Source organism: Colias eurytheme, chromosome 17 (assembly GCF_061535395.1).
Source record: "Colias eurytheme isolate Ceu_HAF_F1 chromosome 17, ilColEury1 Martin Lab GWU primary, whole genome shotgun sequence".
NCBI lineage: Eukaryota > Metazoa > Arthropoda > Insecta > Lepidoptera > Pieridae > Colias > Colias eurytheme.
In genome coordinates, this window is record NC_142996.1 from 1,534,366 (window position 1) to 1,557,625 (window position 23,260).

A 23,260-nucleotide genomic window follows, 5' to 3' on the forward strand; every position below is an offset into this window, starting at 1 on the left:
ATAGTAGGTAAACATAATATTATGGTTTTGATTTTTGCTACTAGTACCTATAAGAAAACTGCGTGTTCAAACTACTTGTTTGTCTGTCTGAAAATTCGGAAGTACTTTGGTAGTTTACCGATTTATAATAATATTGTATATATCGTTGTTTAAAAAATATTCAAACACAATAAAATATGATATACTGATTTATCACTGGTTTCAGTGATGAACTGATGAGTCAATGTTAGCCACTATACTTTCGTCATACGTGTGTATGATTGATGTGATTTGCAACGTGGTGATATTTCAGAAAAATCACGGGTCAAATTGTCCCACCGAAAATATAACTGCGTTATAAGAATAACTATACCTACGATAAATTATACATAATACAATATAGTCTCAAATGCATACTAGTGAAATATTTTATTTGAATAAATAAAATAAAAAAAAAATAAAAAATAATAATAATACAAAAATAAATTCACAACACAAGACAATCCGCGCGCAAATCATAGCGCGTGACAATGAAATCAAGAACTTTCGAGCCGACGCGACGCGGACGACGAAGGAGCCTAACAAAAGTACCTACAATCATAGGCGGCTCGTGACAAAATTGTATGGCCGTGTTCACTTGAAATAAAACAACGAAAATAGGTACCTACAATAGCGTTAGCAGTACAAAAAAAATGAACACCACATTATAAATGTCTATTTATACACTAAAAATTATAGAGTATTTCAAAACGAATTCAATTATTATTTAGCAATAATTAGAAAATCCCCGAATTTGCATTCGTGATCGTATTCATAGTGTTTGTCTACACTAATATTATAAAGAGGAAAACTTTGTTTGTTTGTTTGATTGTAATGAATAGGCTCATAAACTACTGGACATTTTACCAATGTTTGCAAGTTTGTGATTACTTTGATAGTTTACCGATTTATAATAATTGTATACTTATATCATTGTTTAAAAATACATATTCAAACACAATATGATATAGGTACTGATTTATCACTGGTTTCAGTGATGAACTGATGAGTCAATGTTAGCCACAATACTAATCACTTTCGTCATACATGTGTATGAACTATGATTGATGTGATTTGCAATGTGGTGAAATTTCATAAAAATCACGGGCCAATTTTTTGTTTTGAATCCCACCGAAAATACATATATTACTAATTGCGTTATTAGAATAATTAATTACTATACCCACGATCAATTATTACAATTTACAATATAGTCTCAAATGCATACTAGAGAAACATTGCAATTTGAATCAATTAAAATGCATAGCATACAAAAATAAATTCACAACACAAGAAATTCTCATTCTCATTCAAGAATTATGCTCATTATGTATAAGATAACGAACGCGAATGCACGACATCTAGCGCGTCAATGTCTAAACATCGCCTTTCGTTTAGACATTGACGCGCTAGATCTGTAATAAGTATATAGTCTATGCGCTAGATGTCGTGCTTTATGTCGTGTTTCGCTTGGCAAAAGTCACGCACACTACTGTAGAAGTGTCAAATTTTTCCGGTATTTTACTGTTGTTTTTCTAAGTAAATATTGTAAATTATTGATTAAAAAGGTCGAACGCGCACACATTTCATTATAGAGAAGTGATAAAATGATTAGTTTTAAAGAAATAGTGTCTGTGTTAAGTGTTTAGAGGTAATCAAAAATGTATGGAGGGACGGTCGGAACATCAACCTTAATCTAACATCAATATTACACAAAAAGATTTATTCAGACACTTTATGTTGAAGTGAAATGTCAACGTCGGAAAGAGACAGACTGAAGGATCTGTCAAAATTAGCGGCAAATTTGAATATAGAACGGTTAGTATTTCAAATTTATAAAGATCGTCTATGGTTATAAATGTGATGAAATCATTTTTTCTAACAGTATATTTTATGTATTCACTTAACCATCCAATAATTTATATCCCTATTACATTTATCATTCATAAATTTGAAATACTAAACAATCCGTAATTATTTTATAGTATTTTCTAATCTATTTCAATTTGGTACCAAGGTATATTATTACAATTGAACTGTCGACTACTTTTCAAACTACTAGTATTCAATCAAAAGTGAAAAGGAGCTCAACCAGAAACAATATTCAATATACAGGGTGTCCCGCTATTGGTATACTAAGCGCGAAGGAACTTGTAGTTTTGCATACACTGATCATGTAAAAAATACTTTAAAAAAAAATTACGTCCAAAATTTTTTGCTAAATTTTTCCTGAAAATCCATGTTTTCTTCTCTAGCTTCGCGCAGCCGGCATATACCGCTTCTCTAATATGAGCATTTTATCTATGAAAACATAATCTTAAACGATAGCTCACGTGCTGGTGGCAAAGTTGGGCGGCTCGCTTGTTATGGGTGTACACATAGAGTTTTAAGAATTCATCTATTTGAAAAAAAAATGCGTCTGGAATTTTTTAACTATTTTTTACGTACTCAGCGTATGTAAAACTATAACCTCCTTTGAGCTTAGTATACCAACAGTGGGACACCCTGTATACGCTAACATGTTATAAGACAAAGACGCAAGATACGTTGTAAATAGCTCCATCTCTTTCAGCGAAGTTAAAATTAAATTGTAATTATATGCCTCAGTGTGTACACTGTTCCTAGCTTTTTGCGTAATGGCAATGACATCAAAGTTGCCAGTGTCAAAAAACCCGCATTTTAACGTATGACAACAACAAAACAAATATTTAAGCGTCCAGCACCTATTTTGTGCCATTCTTACAAAAGCTATTTGTTTCTAATGTTTAAAGTTATTACATACAATGCGTTTGCACTAAAACCTATCTTATTTAAAAAAAATATTTAATCAATACTAGAATGTTTTCTCTCTCACACACATGTCATTTTTCATGAGGGAAAGAGACAAAACACTGAGCAATTTAAACATTTATTACGTTTATGAATTCTAACAGATTTTATTTCTCAGTAACTAATCAGTTACCCCTTCACTCTTCAATGTTTTATCACTAGAGAGAAAGGGACAAAAATATTTTTTTTTGTTTTTTAGTTTGAAACATTAATTACTTATTTAACAAACATTTATGATTATGGAAGCGTGTAAATAAAACCTTAATGACGAAACAATAAGGCTCAAATTAAGTATGAAGTGAGGTATTTAATACAGTCCTGCTCACGAGATTTAAAATTTAGAAAATAATAATAAATATATGAATAGAATTTCCTTATATTTAAATAAGTGAAATTTAATTCCTATTGAATGTAATTAGAAATTCTTAATATTCCCTTTTTAAATCTCGTGAAAATAAACGAAATACATGAAGATTAAAATAATTTCGGTTCGCATTTTTTTGTTCCGTTTTGAAATCTGACATTTATTCCGTTTAAAATTCGAAAGAATTTTGTAATTTAGATTTAAAAAATGAACAGAATAAACGTTTCATTATTTTTATTCATGTTACAGCATACTTATTACATATCAGATCGAATTTATATTTCGTAAATAAATATCCTACGTACATTTACACTAAAATTATCATACTTATTTATAATTAATTATTATTTATAATCTATTGATATTAAGAACAGGCGATAGAACATGGAATAAGGAATAGCTTGAAAACAGAAAGAAATTTAAATGGAATTAATTTTATTCTTAAATCGAACAAAAATTTAGTTGCAACTACCATCATGAAAAGACACGAATTTAAAATGAAATGAGTTATAGCGATATACAAACTTCCAGCGTTTAAATGACGTAAAAATTATACCTTCGTCAAATAAGTATGCAACTACTAAACCATGAAAAAAAAGTATTAAAAAATGTGAGCTGTCAAAAAATTCATACACTAATTAAAAAAAAATCAAACAGAACATCAAATTTAAATTTCTTCTTCCACATAAATCGTACCGGCCAGCATTTACAGGGCTACAGGAATATTCGTCGACACTCGTCTATGGTCACAATCAGTGTCAAGTGTCAAATGTCTAGTATGTGTGTTATGTGTCAATGTCAAGTGTCAGGTGTCATGTGTAGTGTCACTGTCGAGTGTCAGGTGTCAAGTGTAAGGCGTCATATGTAGTGTCGCTGTATGGTGTCGCTCTGGAGTGTCTGGTGTTATTTGTCGAGTGTCAGTGTAAGTGTCGGGTGTCTAGTTGTCGGCGGGCGAGTGTCGGTGCGACTTGTGGTGTTTGTTCCTGTGACGCTGCGGGTGCGAGCCGCCGTACACTTCACGGACACCGGACCTGCAAAACGCAAAATTGAAGGTCAAAAGAGTATTTTTTAGTGTATGGAGTTTTATGCAAGTGCTTTTAAAGGAACTCCGTGAATTCCGTTGGTTAAAGACGTGTTTTTTTATTATTATGAGTAGAGAGTGCTTTATGACGAATTCATAGATAAGAAAATGTTTTTCGGATAATAGACATTTTATATTTCATACATACAATATTTTCTTACGAGGGCACAAAGTACTATCTAATAGTGGGAAATAACGTAAAAAAAAACGCTAAAACAAATCATAACAACATTGAAAACTCTAAAACTAAAAGCGGACTCATGCACCGCATCCACTGAAAGCACTAATATATAGAAAAACATAGCAAACGTATATACAGCATAAATAAATAAATAAATATGATTACTAGTAACATTAGTAGTAACGCCTCCTCCAATATCTGGAACTGGAAACGATGCCTTATGTAATAATAATTATTAATTTTATTTTATTAGCTTAACTATGTATTTAAATTTAATTTTATCTATGCTATTAAATACCCTGTTAGATGGACATTGGACACAGAGAACATAGACTGTATTAAAAAATTATATTAGACAATAATGTTAATATTTTAATCATAAAAGCTAATCAATATTGGAATCACAAGTTATTATCCACATTTCTCATGGGATTGGGACAAAGATGGCAGACAAGATAGAATGGTAGGAAAAAATTGGCAATCCATTTTTTTTATTATTATTAAAAAATGTGAATTTTTTGATTTTGTTTTATAACAAAATAATTATACTTTAACCAACATAAAATTAGAACCAACACAAATTATAAAAAGGGTTAATAATTAATATGATCGTATTTCCCTATATCGCATATCGCTAAAACCCACATGAAATAAGAACAAAAACACAAAAATTAAATTGTATTTCCCTATATCCCTTCACATAAAATTACAACAAAAAACACACAAAATTAATCGTAATTCCCTATATCGCATACCCCACTAAAACCCACAAAGTTAGAGCCAAAACACAACAATTAAATTGTATTTCCCCATATCCCCCTATTATATTATCTGGACAAGCCAATGGGCTGGCATCCCCAAAAAACCCACATAAAAATAGAACAAAAAAACAAAAATTAAATGTTATTTCCCTATATCCCCCACATAAAATTGTTTGTCTGTAAAGTCGGTTTACTGACGATAGTTGAACGTGACAACGTCTGATTGTGCTTCTTTGTCGCTCGTTCCGCGCTCTCACTTGCACTTCAAGCCTTACATGGAACGCTTCAGAGCGTCATGTTTTTTCGTTCGTGCAGCCGGCTTTATCGAATTATAAAGCGCGTCACACACGGTGAAGATACTATATCATCATCACCATCCTGTTACAAATGACCCACAAATTTCGGGTAATTTGTAACAGGATGGCGGTTCTACAGGGGTCTTAGTACGCAATGACAAAAAGAAAAATGATGGTCAGAACGCTGATACCGGATACCTTAAGTTACTGTAATATAAAATATTACAGTATCTTAAGATAAAATATTATGGTATCTTCACCGTGTGTGACGCGCTTAAGACGTTGTCACGTCAAAAAACTGACACTTATATATCGAATACTCCCTATATTCCATCGCATATTACCTGGAAGAAGTAGCCAAAGGGTTGGCCGTGGTACGCAGAGGTCGTCGAGCGCTCGGGCGAGTTCGTCTCGGTGCTTCACTGTAAGAGATTCGCTAGCTACTTACACTACGCTATACTACTCGTGGTGGATGGTGGACAAATTAATAAAAACAACATTGACTTTGAATAGAATATACTTTGATTAGTTTTAAGGTGTTAATAAACGCGGGATCTTTGAAAATCTAGAAAGAGTTGTTCATTTAGAGGGTAGTTTGCAAAATTTTTGGGCATTTAAACGGAGGCATATTTCGACACGATTTACATTTTAGAGGAAACTTTGAAAAGACAAACGGACGTATTTTAAAACGTTATTTATTTAATACTTCTAATTAGTCTGTTTAAAATATACAAATTATTTTTAAACCGAATATTTCTTAAATTATTATTGCTGAAGTTGTAAGTCAAACAAATGATTTAATTTATCTTCGTCAAATGCAAAAAAAATATACTTACTGCAAAAAATTAACGCGCCATTTATACTGTGCATATCAAAAGAAATTAATTTCTTTAAAATACTTTATCCACCTATCCATCACAAACATAATATAATGCAGAAAAATAAATATGTATAAATAAAAAAATAAAGAGGCATATTAAAGCAATATTTGCAAATAAAAAATCTTCATGCTAGCTTACTACTCTATAACCGTAAACTAATAAATGTATAATAATAAGCAATATTATCAATAAACATGTTATGAATATCCTGTTGTAGAAAAAATCGATCACGATAGGATAGGAGTCCTTGATCAAACTGTTGGTTCGAATGCTGCTTCATGATCAAATGTTTTTATTATTTCAAATATGTGTAAGCATCTTAATGCTTACTTTTTCAGATTTTCATATGAAGTGTTTGAAAATCTGAATGATTTCTCGATTAAGTATAATTATAGTTGATAATAAAAACTTATGGTGATTTAACTGAAATTTATAGTTGTTTGACTAAAGGTATAGGATAATTTTTATCCCGGAAATCCCACATTCCCCCCATCCCCATCCCCGGGAACATTCCCATAATATGCCAGTTTTCCATTTACAACGCGGGCGAAGCCGCTGGCGCAAAGCTAATAGGGTCCGTTCACACAGACCGGCTCTTAGTATGGAATTTGAATGTGCCGTGTGTGAAAATTGTCCTGAAATATTTATGTAAAACAATACTCACGTAGCGGGCGGCGGTGCGGGTAGCGCGAGGCGCGGCTCGTGGCGAGGTGCGTGCGAGTGTGAGTGCGCGTGGGAGTGTGTGTGCGCGCTAGATGTGATGCGCGCGCTGCGGGCTGCGCGCTCTTGGAACTCTCTGGAATTTGCCATTTAAGTCAAATAAGCACCGATTTGTCAATGCTTGGATAAAACCAAGAAGCTTATATTATCTATGTAATACTTTAATCCCTTTTGGGATAAAAAAACATACAGGCGTCATTCAAGGTCATATTTTCTTGTTACAAGTTAATGTTCATACTGAAATCTCCAGTGTATTAGATATAAGCTTCTTGGATAAAACTTATCCGTCCAATAAGTATTACACGATAATATTAAAATGTCACGTAAACTGGCAAATACGGACAATTAGAATACGTTTTTAAAATGGTAGTTTTATACATTATTCGACGAATAAGTTTTATCCAAGCATTGAAAAATAGGTCCTAAATAAATTAACAATTCCCAAATATTATACGCCACATGGCAAATCACAGCTAGTCTTAGATGCCACTGCAGGATTAGTGCGTTCATAGTTCTTTTTGATGAACCCAAAATTTTTGACTGGCAACCTAGGCGATATAATATATTCTCAAATCCATACTAATATTATAAATGCGAAAGTAACTCTGTCTGTCTGTCTGTTACTCAATCACGCCTTAACTACTGAACCAATTTGCATGAAATTTGGTATAGATATATTTTGATACCCGAGAAAGGACATAGGATAGGTTTTATCCCGGAAATTCTACGGGAACGGGTTTTTCTTTGAAAACGCGGGCGAAGCCGCGGGCGGAAAGCTAGTATTCTAAAAAACTATGAATGCACTAATCCTGCGGTGGGATCTAGTACAAAGAGGATCACCTTTACATAATGTAATACCAAACTTATAACCTGTGAATCACAATAAATAATTTTGAATTTGAATATGCATTCATGTTTATTTATTGTCGACATTCCATTTTTTTTATTAACGCTATCCCTTGCTAACAGATGGCTATAATGTTATTCCTGTGACAGCTTCCACTTAGCCAGTGTGATAGATTCTAACCTGCACTGGCATAGAAAGTATGTTTTCCATTATAGACAAATTTATAATCCCACCTTGAGATCAATCTTTAAATCTATTTTTAAATTTATATTTCTTAAGTGGCGATTTTTCAGTCCTTGGTTAAAACTTATTCGTCGAATCATGTATAAAACTACCATTTTAAAAACGTTTTCTAATTGTCCGTATTTGAGAGTTTTCAAGTGACATTTTAATATTATCGTGTAATACTTTATTTGACGGATAAGTTTTAACCAAGCATTGAAAAATCGGCCTTAAAACATTTTGAATTCTACAAAGCAAAATATCAATTAATTAATAAAAATTAATACAAACAAATAATATTTATTTAATTCATACAAACCTGTCAAACTGTTCCGCCTCATCCTCCTCCAAATTGATAAACTCCTGCCGCTCCTCTGCGTCCCCAGAGTACACGTTCTGTTCCCGCTCGATCACGTGTGCACGCTCGCCGATGTGGTGCCCTGGTAATTATTTATATTTATTAGATAGGTAATAGATATCTCTACTGTAAGAAATTAAAACGAGAGAGAGGCCGGGTTAAATATTAGTTTGAATGTAATAAGAATGTACTGTGATTCTACACAGCTACCTAATTGATGTAGGTAGTTGATAACAAAACGCAGCAAGTCAACGACTATTAGCAAAGTGAGGGTAGTTGGGTCGAACGTCGTATAAACAACGTCCGAGCCCCTAGGCACGATTCATACGAATGCGCCACGAGTCAAAGGAACGCGGCAATTTATAGTATACAACAGCTAAGCATGTTCGGACAGGAAACAGTGACAACTATATTGACATTTGACAACTACTCATCCACAAAAATATTAAATCAAAAGTTACGTCTAACAATACTAATATTATAAAGCTGAAGAGTTTGTTTGTTTGAATGCGCTAATCTCAGGAACTACTGGTCCGATTTGAAAAATTCTTTTGGTGTTAGATAGCCCATTTATCGAGGAAGGATATAGGCTATATATCATCTCGCAAGACCAACAGGAGCGGAGCAATACGGGTGGAACCGCGGAGCACAGCTAGTTGTTAATATTAGTTGAGGTAATTTAATAATACATTAAATATGTAAATAGCGGAAAATAGTACTGAGGTACTAATAGGGTTGTCATTGAAAAAATGATTGAAGTTTTTGAAAGTACTTACAATTACAAATCATCATAATCATTGTCTTGTCTTCTTTTTTATAAACCAACTAAAATATATGTTTAAGCTTTGTCAAAAAGGGACTGAATTGATCCATTTTATTTTTACAAGTAATTAGGTCAACATGTACAAAATTAATGTAATAACCAAGAAATAAAACATTTTATCATGTGTTTTGACCACAAACCAAATTGATAGTGTTCTATATCAAATTATTTGTTCAATCCTTTGCTTGAAATATATTTTACTGGTGTTGTACTAAATCTACATTTTTTCAGTGACTGATTATTTTACATTTAGCAATCCTTTTTAGTGGCGTATATCCAGGAAGGTTATAATTATTTTAAGTGATTGAATCAAGGTCCAGAGTTGTAAAACCTGACTGCCTAGTTTATTTTATGTTTAAATGATAAACTAATACACACATACTCACCGATAGACATTTTCTTGACCCCAGTGCGAGAGTCCTGCAGAGTTTTGCGCGTCTCCTTCACTCCATTGGGACCGATCTTTGTGCTGCTTGATGAACTGTATACCTGTTGATAGTTTATAGTTTTAATTTCTGCTTTCATATACATACATACAGGTACTTCGAGTTTTAGTTAAGTTCTCAAGTAATTTTGTAGTGTAAACAGTGTGATTGTATTTAAAGTGAAACTTTTATTACATCGTCTCAAACTTTTTGGTCTGTGTAGCGCATGTCGCGTGTATCGCCACGCGACATGCGCTACACAAAGCAGTGTTCGGAACCGTTCGAACAGTATCACTTTTACCGTGGTTTCATAAAACCACACAACATTTTTTTTTTTTAAATAGAATAGTTGCATTCCACATGTGTTGCTCTTGGATGGATATCAATAGCAAACAAAACAATATCTAACTGAATATTTCATATAAATTTATGAAGAATAGAAAAAATTCGATCACGAGGCGGGACTCGAACCCGAATCCTTTCGCGCCAAACCGGGGCGGATGCCTGACCAATTCAGCCTGACCCGATTCTGACCCGCCAGAGTGATCGAATTTATTCTATTCCTTCAGTTTTATGTGTCTAAGGGACACACCGCGCCATGAATATTTCATTTTATTTTTATTTATTACTACCACATTAAAATATACATTTTCAGTTATTCACAAGTGCTCTACATTAAACTGTGCAAATATACCCGTATTTTATCATTAAAATATGTTCATAATACACTAAAATGTATGCTTACAGTCATATGTTGTGGGTATACCTGCGGCTTTCCATTTGGTCCGCTGGACATAACTACAGTGCTGCTGCTAAACGAAGTGCCTGGCCCCATGCTGCCATCTGATATATTATTTGCTAAAAAAAAATTGGTTGTTTGTAAAGTAGGTTTACGATCGAGATGTTTACGTGATAACGTCTTATTGGTGGCAGCGCTCGAGATGAGACGGGAGATCGATCCGTCTCTCTCTCGTTATACCTGCGATCGCGCTCGTGAGGTTTTGGTGTGACACAAGTTTCTGAACATTTCACCCGACTAAAACGATTTTAAAAACGTTATCACGTTAAAAATTAAAATAGAAACATTTTTTTGAATATAATATATATTGTGATATCAAAAACAAATAAATATAAATCACTACATAGCATAAAACAAAGTTGCTTTCTCTGTCCCCATGTATGCTTAAATCTTTAACTACGCAATAGATTTTCATGCGTTTTTTTTTAATAGATAGGGTGATTCAAGTAGAAGGTTTGACTATATCATTTATTAGGTTTAACACAAAGCAAAGCCGGGGGCGGAAAGCTAGTAAGTAATATAAATATTCTAAAATATTTTAATGGTAAATTATTTTTAGTTTTTTTATGATGCAATTAGTTCTCACTTCAATCATTAAGTGAAAAAAAAATTAACATAAAATGTGACTTTGTTAACGCTTAAATATACATCAATAAACATTTTTACAAATTACAAAAAAAAGAAGTAAACATAATAAATCGCATTGCACATAAAAAGCATTCCAATAATACCTGCAAACAAAGTATTCATCGACGGCATTTGTGGCATGAATGGCATGAGAGCGCTACCGTGGCGCGGCCCCATGAGAGACAGGGTTCCCTCACCGAGCATGCAGAAAGGATCAGAGAAAATGGAGTTCATCATGTTGCTCATCTGACGCATGTGGCGCATGTGCGATCTGGAATCGAATCAAGGAACATCTCATGAAATTATATATGTGTCACAATGTTTGTCCTCAATGGACTCCTAAGCCACTTAATTTGGGGTGTCATGGCTGTATAACACCTAACAGCCAAAGCCAACCTCACCTGCTCGCGGTGCACCCTGCTGATCGACGAACGAGGCTCTGGCGATCAATTTACATAGTGGTAGAGCTACAGTTGCTTATATACTCTGTAAGTAGCACGAATGGGCGGTAGCTCGTCCGGGGTAGAACCACTGTCACGCAGAACACCGGCGTGAAGTTTTTATCTTCTTAAAAACGTTTCGCAAAGGTCAGCGTGATAACCGGGCGCCCATCTCTCCCCCCCCCCCCCTTAAATAACTATGGCAGCGAAATTAAATAGATATATTATACCCCAGGAGGGTACCAGCACAGATTGTGCAGGAGAATCCCTCCCTGAGCTCTCTGGTTCAGGCTGCCCAGCGTATTCTGGGGTGGGCAAAATTTCGCTCAAATCCTCTTCCCGGGCCAATAAGAAGAATCGCCTTTCCACACCCCTCTCCACACTACAGGTGGATTTCTGTAACGTCAGGGGTCTGCACTCGAACATAAATTCCATTCACTATCACCTGGAATCCACGAAGCCGGCGATGTTCTTCTTAACGGAAACACAAATCTCCTCCCCACTCGATACCTCGTATCTTCACTACCCCGGCTACAGTCTGGAACATAAGTTCCTGCCGCGTGCCGGTGTATGCGCGTACATCCGTCAGGACTTGTGTTTTCGTCGCCTTGGGAACCTTGAAGTCAAGGACCTTTCAATCTTCTGGCTGCGTATAGATTGCGACGACCACCCGCGCATCTATGCGTGCCTTTATAGGTCCCACAGTGGTAACACGGAGACAAACAAACTTGTGGAGCACATCGAATCCGTGACAGATCACATACTCCGTGAGATCCCCTCTGCTGAAGTCGTGATACTGGGCGATTTCAATGCCCACCACACAGATTGGCTGAATTCTCGTACAACCGACCATGCAGGGAGATCTTTTTATGAGCTCGCCATTGCCTATGGTTTGACACAATTGGTGCCCTCACCTACAAGAGTGCCCGATGTGAAGGATCATTTGCCTTCCCTGTTAGACCTTATGCTGACTTCCCACCCTGAAGGCTATCAGGTTAGTGTCGATGCACCCATCGGCTCGTCAGACCATTGCCTAGTGCGGTGTGAAGTGCCAATAACGTTCTATCACCGCCCTTGTGCGAGTTCTCGTCACTTATGGCACTTCAAGTCAGCAGACTGGGATGGGATGCGCACATTCTTTTCTTCGTATCCCTGGGGCAGGGTTTGCTTCTCAGAAAATGATCCTAGCGCTTGTGCAGAATCTGTCACTGATGTCTTGCTGCAGGGCATGGAACTCTTTGTTCCTAGCTCTAAGGTGCCCATCGGTGGCAAATCAAAGCCCTGGTTTGGTGGTTCCTGTAAAGCGGCTGCTCGCTGGAAACAGGAATGCTACCAGGCCTGGGTTACAGGATTAGCGGCTAGAGACACAAATTCCAGTACCCTCAAAAAGAAGTTGAACTCTGCCTCAAGGTCATTCAAAAGAGCAATTGCAAAAGCGAAGTCGGAGTATATTGCCAAACTAGGTGATAAACTAGCCCACCTTCCTTCTGGAACAAAAGCTTTTTGGGCTCTCGCCAAAGCCGTTCAAGGCAATTTCTGTCGCCCATCTTTTCCATCTTTACACATGGGAAATGATCGGTTGGCACACACTGCAAAAGAGAAAGCCGATCTTCTGGGCTCTCTTTTTGCAGAAAATTCCACATTAGAGGATAAAGGTAAATTACCGCCGCACATACCGCACTCTACATGCTCTATGCCGGAAATACGTTTCACGCAAAAAGCTGTACGTAAAGCCCTTCTTTCTCTAAATGTGAATAAGTCATGTGGTCCCGACGGTATTCCCCCCATTGTGTTAAAGATGTGTGCCCCTGAACTGACTCCAGTTTTAACGCGTCTCTTTCGGTACTCGTACTCTTCAGGCATAGTCCCAAGCTCCTGGAAAACCTCTTTAGTACATCCCATTCCCAAAAAAGGCGATCGCTCAGACCCGTCCAATTATAGACCTATTGCTATCACCTCTCTGCTCTCAAAGGTAATGGAATCAATTATCAATCGCCAGCTTCTTGAGTTTCTAGAGGAGCGCCAGCTGATTAGCGATTGCCAATACGGTTTCCGTAAAGGTCGCTCAGCTGGCGATCTTTTGGCGCCCTTGACTCACAAATGGGCGACTGCTATTGAGAGCAAGGGTGAAGCTTTAGCAGTTAGTCTGGACATAGCGAAAGCCTTTGACCGGGTTTGGCACAAGGCACTCCTATCAAAGCTACCATCATATGGGATTTCCGAGAAATTGTGTCAGTGGGTCACCAGTTTCCTCACAGAGCGGAGTATCAAAGTCGTTGTCGACGGTTCGTGCTCCGAATCCAAGCCTGTGAATGCTGGGGTCCCACAAGGCTGCGTTCTTTCTCCAACTTTGTTTCTTCTGCATATCAATGACATGCTACTATCTAGTGGCATTCATTGCTATGCAGACGACAGCACTGTTGACGCTCAGTATACCGGCCGATGCAATATTTCTCGGGATACCGTTACTGAGCACCGGAACGAACTTGTGTCTCAAATTGAGAACTCTCTTGAGGAGATCTCCAATTGGGGTAAACATAACCTTGTTGAGTTCAACCCAAAAAAGACACAAGTTTGCGCGTTTACCACCAAAAAAACTCCCTTCGTCGTGTCTCCAGTTTTTCAGGGCATTCCCACCAGAGTCTCAGCCAGCATTAGTATACTTGGAGTCGAAATATCGAATGATGTCCAGTTTCGTTGTCATCTGGAAGGAAAAGCTAAGCTAGCCTCCCAAAAACTTGGTGTGCTCTGTAGAGCGGGACAGTATTTCACACCCGGCCAACGCCTACAACTTTACAAGGCTCAAGTCAGGCCGCACATGGAATACTGTTCCCATCTCTGGGCCGGAGCACCCAAGTATCAGCTCCTTCCTTTTGACCGAATCCAGCGACGAGCTACTCGATTAGTGGACGACCCTCGTATTACTGATCGGCTGGACTCTTTGGCTCTCCGTAGAGATGTTGCATCTCTCTGCGTATTTTACCGCATCTACCACGGCGAATGCTCTGACGAACTGTTCGGAACAATACCGGCTGCTGAATTTCACCATAGAACTGCTCGCCACAAGTTGAAATATCACCCTCAACATCTGGACACTTGGCGCTCTTCCACCGTGCGATTTAGGAGGAACTTTCTTCCACGCACCACTCCTCTGTGGAACGACCTCCCGAGCTCAGCATTTCCGGACAGATACGACTTAGGGTACTTCAAAAAGAGAGCGTACTCTTCCCTAAAAGGCCGGCAACACACCTGCAACCATACAGGTCTTGTGGGTGATTATGGGCGGCGCCAATCATCGCATTAATCCGGTGACGCGCCAGCTCGTTTGCCCGCTAATATATAAAAAAAAAAAAAAAAAAAACTTAACCGATTATAATAAAATTCGCACACCATGCGCAGTTCGATCCAACTTGAGAGATAGAATATGTTTTATCCCGGTAATCCCACTGTAAAGGGAACTATGCGGGGTTTTCTCTTAAAACGCGGGCGAAGCCGCGGGCGGAAAGTTAGTGAAATTATAAGTTAAAATGTGATAATGGAATCAAAGTAAGATATTGAGAACTAACACAGAATAGGCGATGACAAGGATTAGCCCAAACATACCTTTATTATTAGTTAAGATTTCCAGACAATAAAAACATATCATATAATCACTCAGTTAATAGGATGTGAAATAAAAACACATACTTTTCGTTTATAACATTAATGTAGTAAGGAAGAGAGGATTCACTATTGTCTAAAATAAATTCATTTATTCATATAATATTCTTTTTTTTTTCAATACATTGGTTGCTCGGGTTGCTTGGAAGAAATTGCTTGAAGCAATAAAGCCGCCCTTTGCATCAAATGTCCTGTCTGTGTGTGTGAAATTTGTATTTATGTTATGCAATAAAGATTATAAATAAATAAAAAAATAAATAAATTCAGTTTTGCTGCATCAATGCATGGTAGTAATATGGTATTCCCAGCTGCATAATAAGTCTTGAAGTGTATTCACAGCTATATTATGGACCATGATTACAGATTACCATTTATCAAATAATCCAATATATTTTGTGTGAAAATAACAAAGAAACCTGAACAAACCAGTACAGTTTTGAGTGTATGTTAAAAGCGCTGCTGTGTAATATTAAGTACACTGAAAGTCACACCCATATTTTATTGGTACAATCTAAATTGTGAATCAAATTCTAGTCAGCTAGTTTATTTTATAAAATACCTATTCAAGATGATTTAATTCAGATAAGCCTATTTCAAAACTTATCTTTAATACCACACAGTTGATGATCACTCATGATTAAAATACAAGAAAATTAATCTAAAAAACTTATCACCGTTGGCTATGTGATCCTTTAGTTCTATAGGCCATTTAATATTTATTTATATTCCTTTGCGAAGCCGTATAAGACCACTAGTTTATCATATACTGAATTAAAATACAATTGATAGAAATACACACACTATATTATAGGTAAGTTTTTCTTCAGTCATTTGAAAGAAAAAAGTCACATGAAAGAGGGTAGTATAAAAACAGCTATTTAAACATTCAAACGACCGTCGCAATATTTGCGAAAATCTCGTTCACGTGTAAACTTATTAGTCAATACGTATCTGTCGTTTCTTGTAACTTGTAACATATTTCTTCTAAAAGAACACCATTGGAATAAAATTTTCCATTCCTTAAGTTTAAGGCTTTGAGCTTTCATACTACGCATATGTATTATTAGTGATATTCCACATATTTGTAAGCTGTTAATTATTATGGCCTTGCTAATGAAACAATTCCATGCGAAAAGTAAACGAAGCTTACCCGAAAAATGGATCTTCCTCAACGTCCGCCATCAAAGATCCGAAAAGAGACATTTTATTAGCTCTCTAGGAATATAAACGAGAAAAAGATCTTTTAGATAAAATCAATAAGTTACAGAGATTCACCCAAAGCGCAATGAATTCAATATTTGCAGATAAACACGTATGATTGTGCAAAACCGAAAGCTCTAGCAAATATCAATTATCAATTCAGCAGCACATTCGCTCTCTCACAACAAAACTACAATCTGACTTTACTCTCTTGTCTCTGCCTCGCCCATATAACAGATTAAACAATACCTGCGTGTGCAGATAAATAATAAAAATAATCAAAAATAAACGGTTCCATGACGGTTTCAAATTAAGTTTGGAACTGTGGTTTGGAACCTCTAGAACCACAGAGCAAGTTAAATATTATCTTGTCTTGAACCTTTCGAATATTTTTAAATAGTATGAAAAGATCCATTTAAAGTTCCCTAAAATATTACTATTTAAGTACTAGTGATTAATATAATTGTGATTATAATACTAAGGACTGGGTACCATGCAGTTCTAAAAATTAATTTAAACATTTCAAGTTTTATGCACTTTATTATAAATTAATTTTTAATGTTACATCACAATGATAAATCACAAAACTAATTTACACCATCACTTAATTTACATCATACAAAAAAAAATTTGATAATTCTCACTAAACAATCAAATTCTAAATTAAAAACGATATTTATTGTGACGACGTCCCACTAAGTTTGATCGCTGACCATCTCCGTGAAAGCTCCAAGCAGCTGACGATGGATATGAGGTATAAATTACATCTTGAAGGCCATTTCTATACTTACGATTATTAGACGGCAAATCCTAAGTGTAAAATAAAATTGATTAGTTTCTTTCCATTAAAATCATGCCAGAAATTAAATAGAATAATACAAAATACAAATACGATTAATTGTATACCTGTTTTGCCAAATCTGGCTTATTTTCTTTTATGACATCTCCAATTTGACCATTTACATGTGCAATGTCCATCTTCTGATTAATAGGTTGATTATTAGCATATGAATCACCTCCCGTTTTCTCTACGGGGATAGGATTAAGTTGTTTTAATTCCTTATTTATGTTCAATCGTCTATCAGACTGCGAGGGACCTTCGACAGGTACCTTAACACTTTGTTGTGTAAACGATTGAGAACCTTTGTATTGGTTATAAATTTGCTGCAATTGACTTCTACTTGGTGTTTGGCCAACTGGTTTATTGCCCATTAGAGACGTTTTACTAACAGTCGCCTTTACATTGGAGTATTTGGCTTGATTGGTTTGTAAAGGTTGAGGAGACAATGTTTGTGGCAGCGTTGGTATAGGTTGATGGTACATATTAGCTGGAAGCTTTTCCACTGGCTGTCCAAGAGTGTTGAAGTGAGCTGGATCCATATTTTTACGGTTAAGATTATTGTAAATTTTTTGATGTGTCGTATCTACAGGAAATATTGGTTCTTTGAAGGTTTGAGGTGTTAGATTCTGTTGATTAGATAATTGAGACTGTGGCTGCGTCATAACTAAGTCTTCGCGAACTGTTGCTAGACTTGGTGGTGAAGTGAGAGCACCCGTATTTGGGTCAAACATTTGTTGGGGAGCTGATTGCGGCAATGTGTTTTGCTGAGTCATTTGAGGATTTGCAACCGCTTGGTAAATTTGTTGATTATTCGCAGGAATTGCGTTCGGTTGTTGTTGATATGCTGCCATTGATTGGTTATTCGGTTGAGTTGATGGCATTAAACTTTGTTGATTGTTCATTTGTGTCTGATCCATAATAACGTTACTTTGAACTTGATTTGCAGGACCTCCTTGATTAGATACCATTTGACTTTGCGGTGTGATCGTATTTTGTTCTGGCTGTGTGGGTGATAGATTACTAGGCTTCTGGAACATTTTGCCGATATTTTCATTATTGTTCATCATTTTCTGCATTGTATTCATAGCCGCTTGCTGTTGATTTGCGGGATTCATTTGAATTGCAATGGCCATTGGATCGAAGCCCAAGTCACCACCTAAACCTTGCATTACCCCTGGAAACATTTCATTAAATTTTCTTATACCTTGATTATGTTGTCCGTAATTAGGTGCTTGTTGTGGTAATTGAGCTTGTTGCATTGGATTTGCTTGTTGCGTTGGATTAACTGATTGCATATTCGACATTGTATTTGTAATATTGGCGGCATAAACATTCTGCTCATTTGGATTGATGCTTTTACCATACGATTGTACGGGATTATTAAAGTTACCGTAATTAGGCATAGATAAAGGCGTCACTCCAACTTTTCCATGGGGTGATTGAGGAGCGTCAATGAGCATCGGTTCCTTTAGTTGTTTGCCTTGCTGTTGCTGCGGCGCACCTACAATAGACTCCCCGTTTATCATATTCATAATTTGAGGACCCATGCCTCCTAAATATTGCTGATTCTGAGCTGTACCTGGCATCTGGGAATTTTGCATCATTTGGTGACTTTGCATTTGACTGGATGGCATCATGTTATTCGTATAACTTTGATTCGTGGGAACTTGGTTGGAAGAATTCAAACCTTGTTGCGTTTGATTCAAACCCATTTTTGCACCCATTTCGTTGTTCATGATTGTGTTTGCAGGGCTAATGGTTCTAAGATCATGATAAACCTCCTTGACCACCGGTTGCATTAATTTTTCATTTAAAAAGTTATAAGTATCAGCGTACAGTTTAGGTGGATTGCAACGACCCATGCAAGAATAGGGAGCCTGTTGTGAATAGGGCTCTCCACCTGCAACCCCGTTATACCCGCATCCGTGCCCATGGCAACAGCCGTGTCTATAACCTGCCTGTTGTACAAACGGCGATGCCATTGAGTTATTATGCTGATTTGAATTACCAAACAATTTTCCCATGCAACCGCTGTAATAAAAAAATACTTTATTATTGTATCAGTGTATTACTAGGTATTAGTTTACATATTGTATATAGAACTACTTACCAGTCTGCACTCTGTAACTGATTTACAACGCTCCCTAATTCGCTTAATATCTTTTGCTTATTTAAAGTCATTGCCTACTTTCCTGAAAATTTTTATTACTTTCAAAATTTTGATTTCAAAATAATGTATTTTACATCCAAATTATAATTGCCAAATAAGTCTTTTGTTATTTTTTAATCGTAATAAAAAATCTTATTTTTCAAGCCATGTTTCCAGTTTTAGACGAAAAAATATATTAAACCTATATAAAATTAATAAATATTAAGATTTCGTCATTACATTTTTATTATTATATTCTAATTGCTGAATTCATGTAAAACATTGTTTCATTTTTCATTTTTTTATATAATTTTGATTTATAGCACAACATATTATTTTATTTGTACAAGTATCCGAATGGGTTCAAAGTCAAACTGACTGATGACGTCAAAGTTCAACTTGAAAGTTGAAACTTGAAAATTGAAATTATAATCATTCTGTGCCTGCACCTAGATTGCTCGGGGTCACGTATTTTTAAATTAAATTTCCATTTTGGCTTTTATCAGTGCCTGATAAGTTATATCTTTAATAATTTAACTGTTATCAGTGTAATACTTCAAATTCTGTGCAAAGGATTCAATATAGAGTGTTACATTTTCCGTGTAGATATAACTTCGCAATAATAGCGGTACAAGCAGTCGTCGCAGTTCAACGTTGAGTAACCGAGGTAATTATAAAACACCAAAATGGGTAGAAAAGTTTTCGTAGTTGGTGTTGGAATGACTAAATTTGTTAAGCCTAGTCCAGACAAAGATTATCCCGAGCTGGGCAAAGAGGCCGTTTTAGCTGCCTTAGCTGACGCCCGTATCAAATATGATGACGTACAGCAAGCTGTCTGCGGCTATGTCTTCGGCGACTCGACTAGCGGTCAGCGCGTATTGTACCAGGTCGGAATGACCGGCATCCCGATTTACAATGTGAATAACAACTGTTCGACCGGCTCTAATGCTTTGTTCCTCGGTAAGCAACTCATCGAAGGAGGCATATCTGATGTCATCCTCGCCGTTGGATTTGAAAAAATGGCTCCTGGTGCGTTGGGAGGGGGCGCTTACACGGACAGAACGAATCCAATGGACAAGCACACATTGAAAATGGCAGATCTGGCTGAACTTACAGGTGCTCCAATGACCGCTCAATATTTCGGTAATGCTGGGCTTGAGCATATGAAGAAGTATGGCACCACTGAGGTGCACATTGCAAAAATCGCAGCGAAAAACCACCGCCACGGAGCAAAGAATCCACACGCGCAAGGAAACAGGGAGTACACAGTTGAGGAAGTATTAAAATCCCGTAAAGTGTATGGTCCCCTCAACAAGCTAGCATGTTGCCCGACAAGTGATGGTGCTGCTGCTGCTGTCCTCATGTCTGAGGAAGCCGTAATCAAGTACGGCTTGCAGAGCAAAGCTGTAGAAATCATTGGTATGGAGATGGCAACAGACACTGAGGGTGTGTTCAAGGAAAACAGTTTAATGAAAGTTGCCGGGTCTGATATGACTAAATTAGCAGCAGAACGCCTCTACGCCAAGACTGGTATTTCTCCAATGCAAATAGATGTGGTAGAATTGCATGATTGCTTCGCTACCAATGAAATGATCACATACGAAGGGCTTCAGCTCTGCAAGGAGGGAGAGGCAGGCAAGTTCATAGATGCCGGAGACAATACTTATGGCGGCAGAGTTGTTGTCAACCCCAGTGGTGGACTAATAGCCAAAGGTCATCCCTTGGGAGCAACGGGACTAGCTCAATGTTCCGAACTTGTGTGGCAACTGCGAGGCGAAGCCGGCGATAGACAGGTTCGTTAAAATTTCTCAATGGTTGTCGGTGCAAGACATGTGACTGTAAACTGCTGATTACACCACTCAATACTACATACCACTGTGATATAATTGTTTTACTTGGTTGCCGGTAAACCTGTATTGTACTCAATGTGTATCATGCCTATATTACATTAGAAATATGTGTACTATATAACAGAATACAATGACGAAAACTGTGATTGTTTCTAAATTGACATTGGTAATAGGGTTACATGAATATCTGCTCACTGAACATTTTTGTGATATGTATAATTGTATTATTGTCCATTGTGTAGTTTTCATTTTCCTCTTTGAAATGACTGTACTGTATTATTTTGTTATGTTCTTATAGATAACTTATGATTACATTTATATATAAGGACAATGCACCTAAAATGATAACATACTCGCTGATAAACAATGTTCTTCATTGCTGTATTTTATCATTCTGCAATGTTAAAATCTTCACATTACAAAATTACATACCATAACCTTAATGACATGAGAATACATAAATGAATACCTACATATTATTTACAATGCTCACTTTCAAGGTTTATTGTCTCGAAATTTCGATGTTATTTCATACAATATAATGTTTATATCTATTGTGTTAATTTTTCCTGTTGTCTGGCTTATAAACTCAATTTAATTTTTGCAGGTACCTCGGGCGCGTATTGGTCTGCAGCATAACTTAGGTCTCGGAGGAGCAGTAGTCATTACAATGTACCGCAAGGGATTCCAGAATGCCAGCCCTAACCAGGTTGCAGCCATCACTGACAACCCTGAAGGGTTCAAAGTATTCAAATACATGAAAATCTTAGAGGAGGCGATGCAAACAGATGAGGAAAAACTCATCGAAAAGGTCAGAGGAATCTACGGATTCAAGGTCAAAGGACCCGGCGGTCTCGAGGGATACTGGGTGATAAACGCCAAGGAAGGCAAGGGGAAAGTCACGTACAACGGTAAAGAAAAGTGTGACGTCACATTCACAATCAACGACGACGATGTCGTCGACCTGATCTCCGGTAAACTGAACCCGCAGAAGGCATTCTTCCAAGGGAAGATCAAGATCCAAGGAAACATGGGACTCGCGATGAAACTGACAGATTTACAGCGCACGGCGGCAGGCAGAATCGATAAGATCCGATCCAAACTGTAAAAACCGCTTGGAGCCGGTTTTAACCAGCAATTACCGCTAAAATCTGGGCTATGGTGCGGGCATGGGCATTTAATTGTAAATATTTTCACAAACTTAGTACATGTAGAGTAGAATGTGCATAAGGTTTATCCAAATGTTTATAAATCATTCCATTTTTAACACGAAATGGCATTATGAATTATGATGGTATTGTTGTTGAGATATTTTTTATAAATTAAATATTTTATATAAGACTGGCGTTTTTGTTTATACCATTGAGTAGCAAGAGTATGATGTTGCAAGTTTCGACGATCGTAGAGCGTTGCGTAATGCGAGTTTCCTTATTACACAAGTCCCAAGTATTAAGTTGTGAATTAATTATAAAGTTATAAATGATTATTTGCAAAAAATATTTCTATTTGTGTGCTAAATATGCAAATTAGCATTTTATTGGGTAGATTTTTCCACAGTTTTAACAGTGGATTGAGTTGAAATTTCAATATTAACTACTGACAAGTTTAATTTCTCTTTGTACTAAGTAAAACATTTTGTTTCTCTTGAAGATTTGTTTGTCAGAGGTCAGGAACTTAGCGTTTGCGCATTGAGGTCATCTCGATATCTTTACAAACATGTTATTGTATTATGATTTATGAGTTAAAATTAGTCACTTCGGTTTGGTGTGTGTTTGGTTTCAAATTGGCGAAAATATTAATGTTTTATGTTGGTAATAAAAACGTCCAATCTCGTCTAAATTAGTTATATTTTCTTAAATAATAAACATGATTAAACATTTATTTCGAA

The 23,260-nt window shown here is 36.5% G+C and overlaps 3 protein-coding genes across 6 annotated transcripts; 1 reads left to right on the plus strand and 2 right to left on the minus strand.

Moving 5' to 3' along the window:
- Positions 1 to 2,832: 2,832 nt before the first annotated feature.
- Mlf (myeloid leukemia factor) lies at positions 2,833 to 16,738 on the minus strand. Of its 4 annotated transcripts, XM_090111476.1 has the most exons (9): positions 16,483 to 16,738; positions 11,337 to 11,503; positions 10,552 to 10,664; positions 9,768 to 9,870; positions 8,520 to 8,640; positions 7,076 to 7,207; positions 5,875 to 5,952; positions 4,639 to 4,677; positions 4,105 to 4,242 (listed from the first exon to the last, which is right to left on the minus strand). In XM_090111476.1, the coding sequence occupies exons 1-8, from the start codon at positions 16,533 to 16,535 to the stop codon at positions 4,647 to 4,649; spliced, it is 798 nt and encodes a 265-aa protein (XP_089967602.1). In that variant the 5' UTR covers positions 16,536 to 16,738; the 3' UTR covers positions 4,105 to 4,242; positions 4,639 to 4,646. The 4 variants fall into 4 exon arrangements, with proteins under 4 accessions (XP_089967600.1, XP_089967601.1, XP_089967603.1 ...); XM_090111474.1 differs by lacking the exon at positions 4,639 to 4,677 and having other exon boundaries at positions 2,833 to 4,242; XM_090111475.1 differs by lacking the exon at positions 4,639 to 4,677 and having other exon boundaries at positions 2,833 to 4,242; positions 10,573 to 10,664; positions 16,483 to 16,736.
- A 422-nt stretch (positions 16,739 to 17,160) lies between these two features.
- On the minus strand, positions 17,161 to 19,792 carry LOC149901001 (uncharacterized). The gene is made up of 3 exons (XM_090111472.1): positions 19,484 to 19,792; positions 17,439 to 19,404; positions 17,161 to 17,342 (listed from the first exon to the last, which is right to left on the minus strand). The coding sequence occupies exons 1-3, from the start codon at positions 19,552 to 19,554 to the stop codon at positions 17,196 to 17,198; spliced, it is 2,184 nt and encodes a 727-aa protein (XP_089967598.1). The 5' UTR covers positions 19,555 to 19,792; the 3' UTR covers positions 17,161 to 17,195.
- Positions 19,793 to 19,951: 159 nt separating this feature from the next.
- ScpX (Sterol carrier protein X-related thiolase) lies at positions 19,952 to 22,713 on the plus strand. Its single transcript, XM_090111473.1, has 2 exons — positions 19,952 to 21,315; positions 21,980 to 22,713. The coding sequence occupies exons 1-2, from the start codon at positions 20,209 to 20,211 to the stop codon at positions 22,478 to 22,480; spliced, it is 1,608 nt and encodes a 535-aa protein (XP_089967599.1). The 5' UTR covers positions 19,952 to 20,208; the 3' UTR covers positions 22,481 to 22,713.
- The last annotated feature ends 547 nt before the right edge of the window (positions 22,714 to 23,260 follow it).

Coding starts and splice junctions, on each gene's coding strand:
- Mlf (XM_090111474.1), bottom strand. CDS start 16,535: ATGTCTCTTTTCGGATCTTTGATGGCGGACGTTGAGGAAGATCCATTT. Junction 10,665..11,336: donor GATGAATACTTTGTTTGCAG/GTATTATTGGAA, acceptor ATTTTTTTTTAG/CAAATAATATATCAGATGGC. Junction 4,243..5,874: donor CCTTTGGCTACTTCTTCCAG/GTAATATGCGAT, acceptor TGCGTTTTGCAG/GTCCGGTGTCCGTGAAGTGT.
- LOC149901001 (XM_090111472.1), bottom strand. CDS start 19,554: ATGACTTTAAATAAGCAAAAGATATTAAGCGAATTAGGGAGCGTTGTA. Junction 19,405..19,483: donor CAGTTACAGAGTGCAGACTG/GTAAGTAGTTCT, acceptor TTTTTATTACAG/CGGTTGCATGGGAAAATTGT. Junction 17,343..17,438: donor AGCCAGATTTGGCAAAACAG/GTATACAATTAA, acceptor TTTTACACTTAG/GATTTGCCGTCTAATAATCG.
- ScpX (XM_090111473.1), top strand. CDS start 20,209: ATGGGTAGAAAAGTTTTCGTAGTTGGTGTTGGAATGACTAAATTTGTT. Junction 21,316..21,979: donor GCGAAGCCGGCGATAGACAG/GTTCGTTAAAAT, acceptor TAATTTTTGCAG/GTACCTCGGGCGCGTATTGG.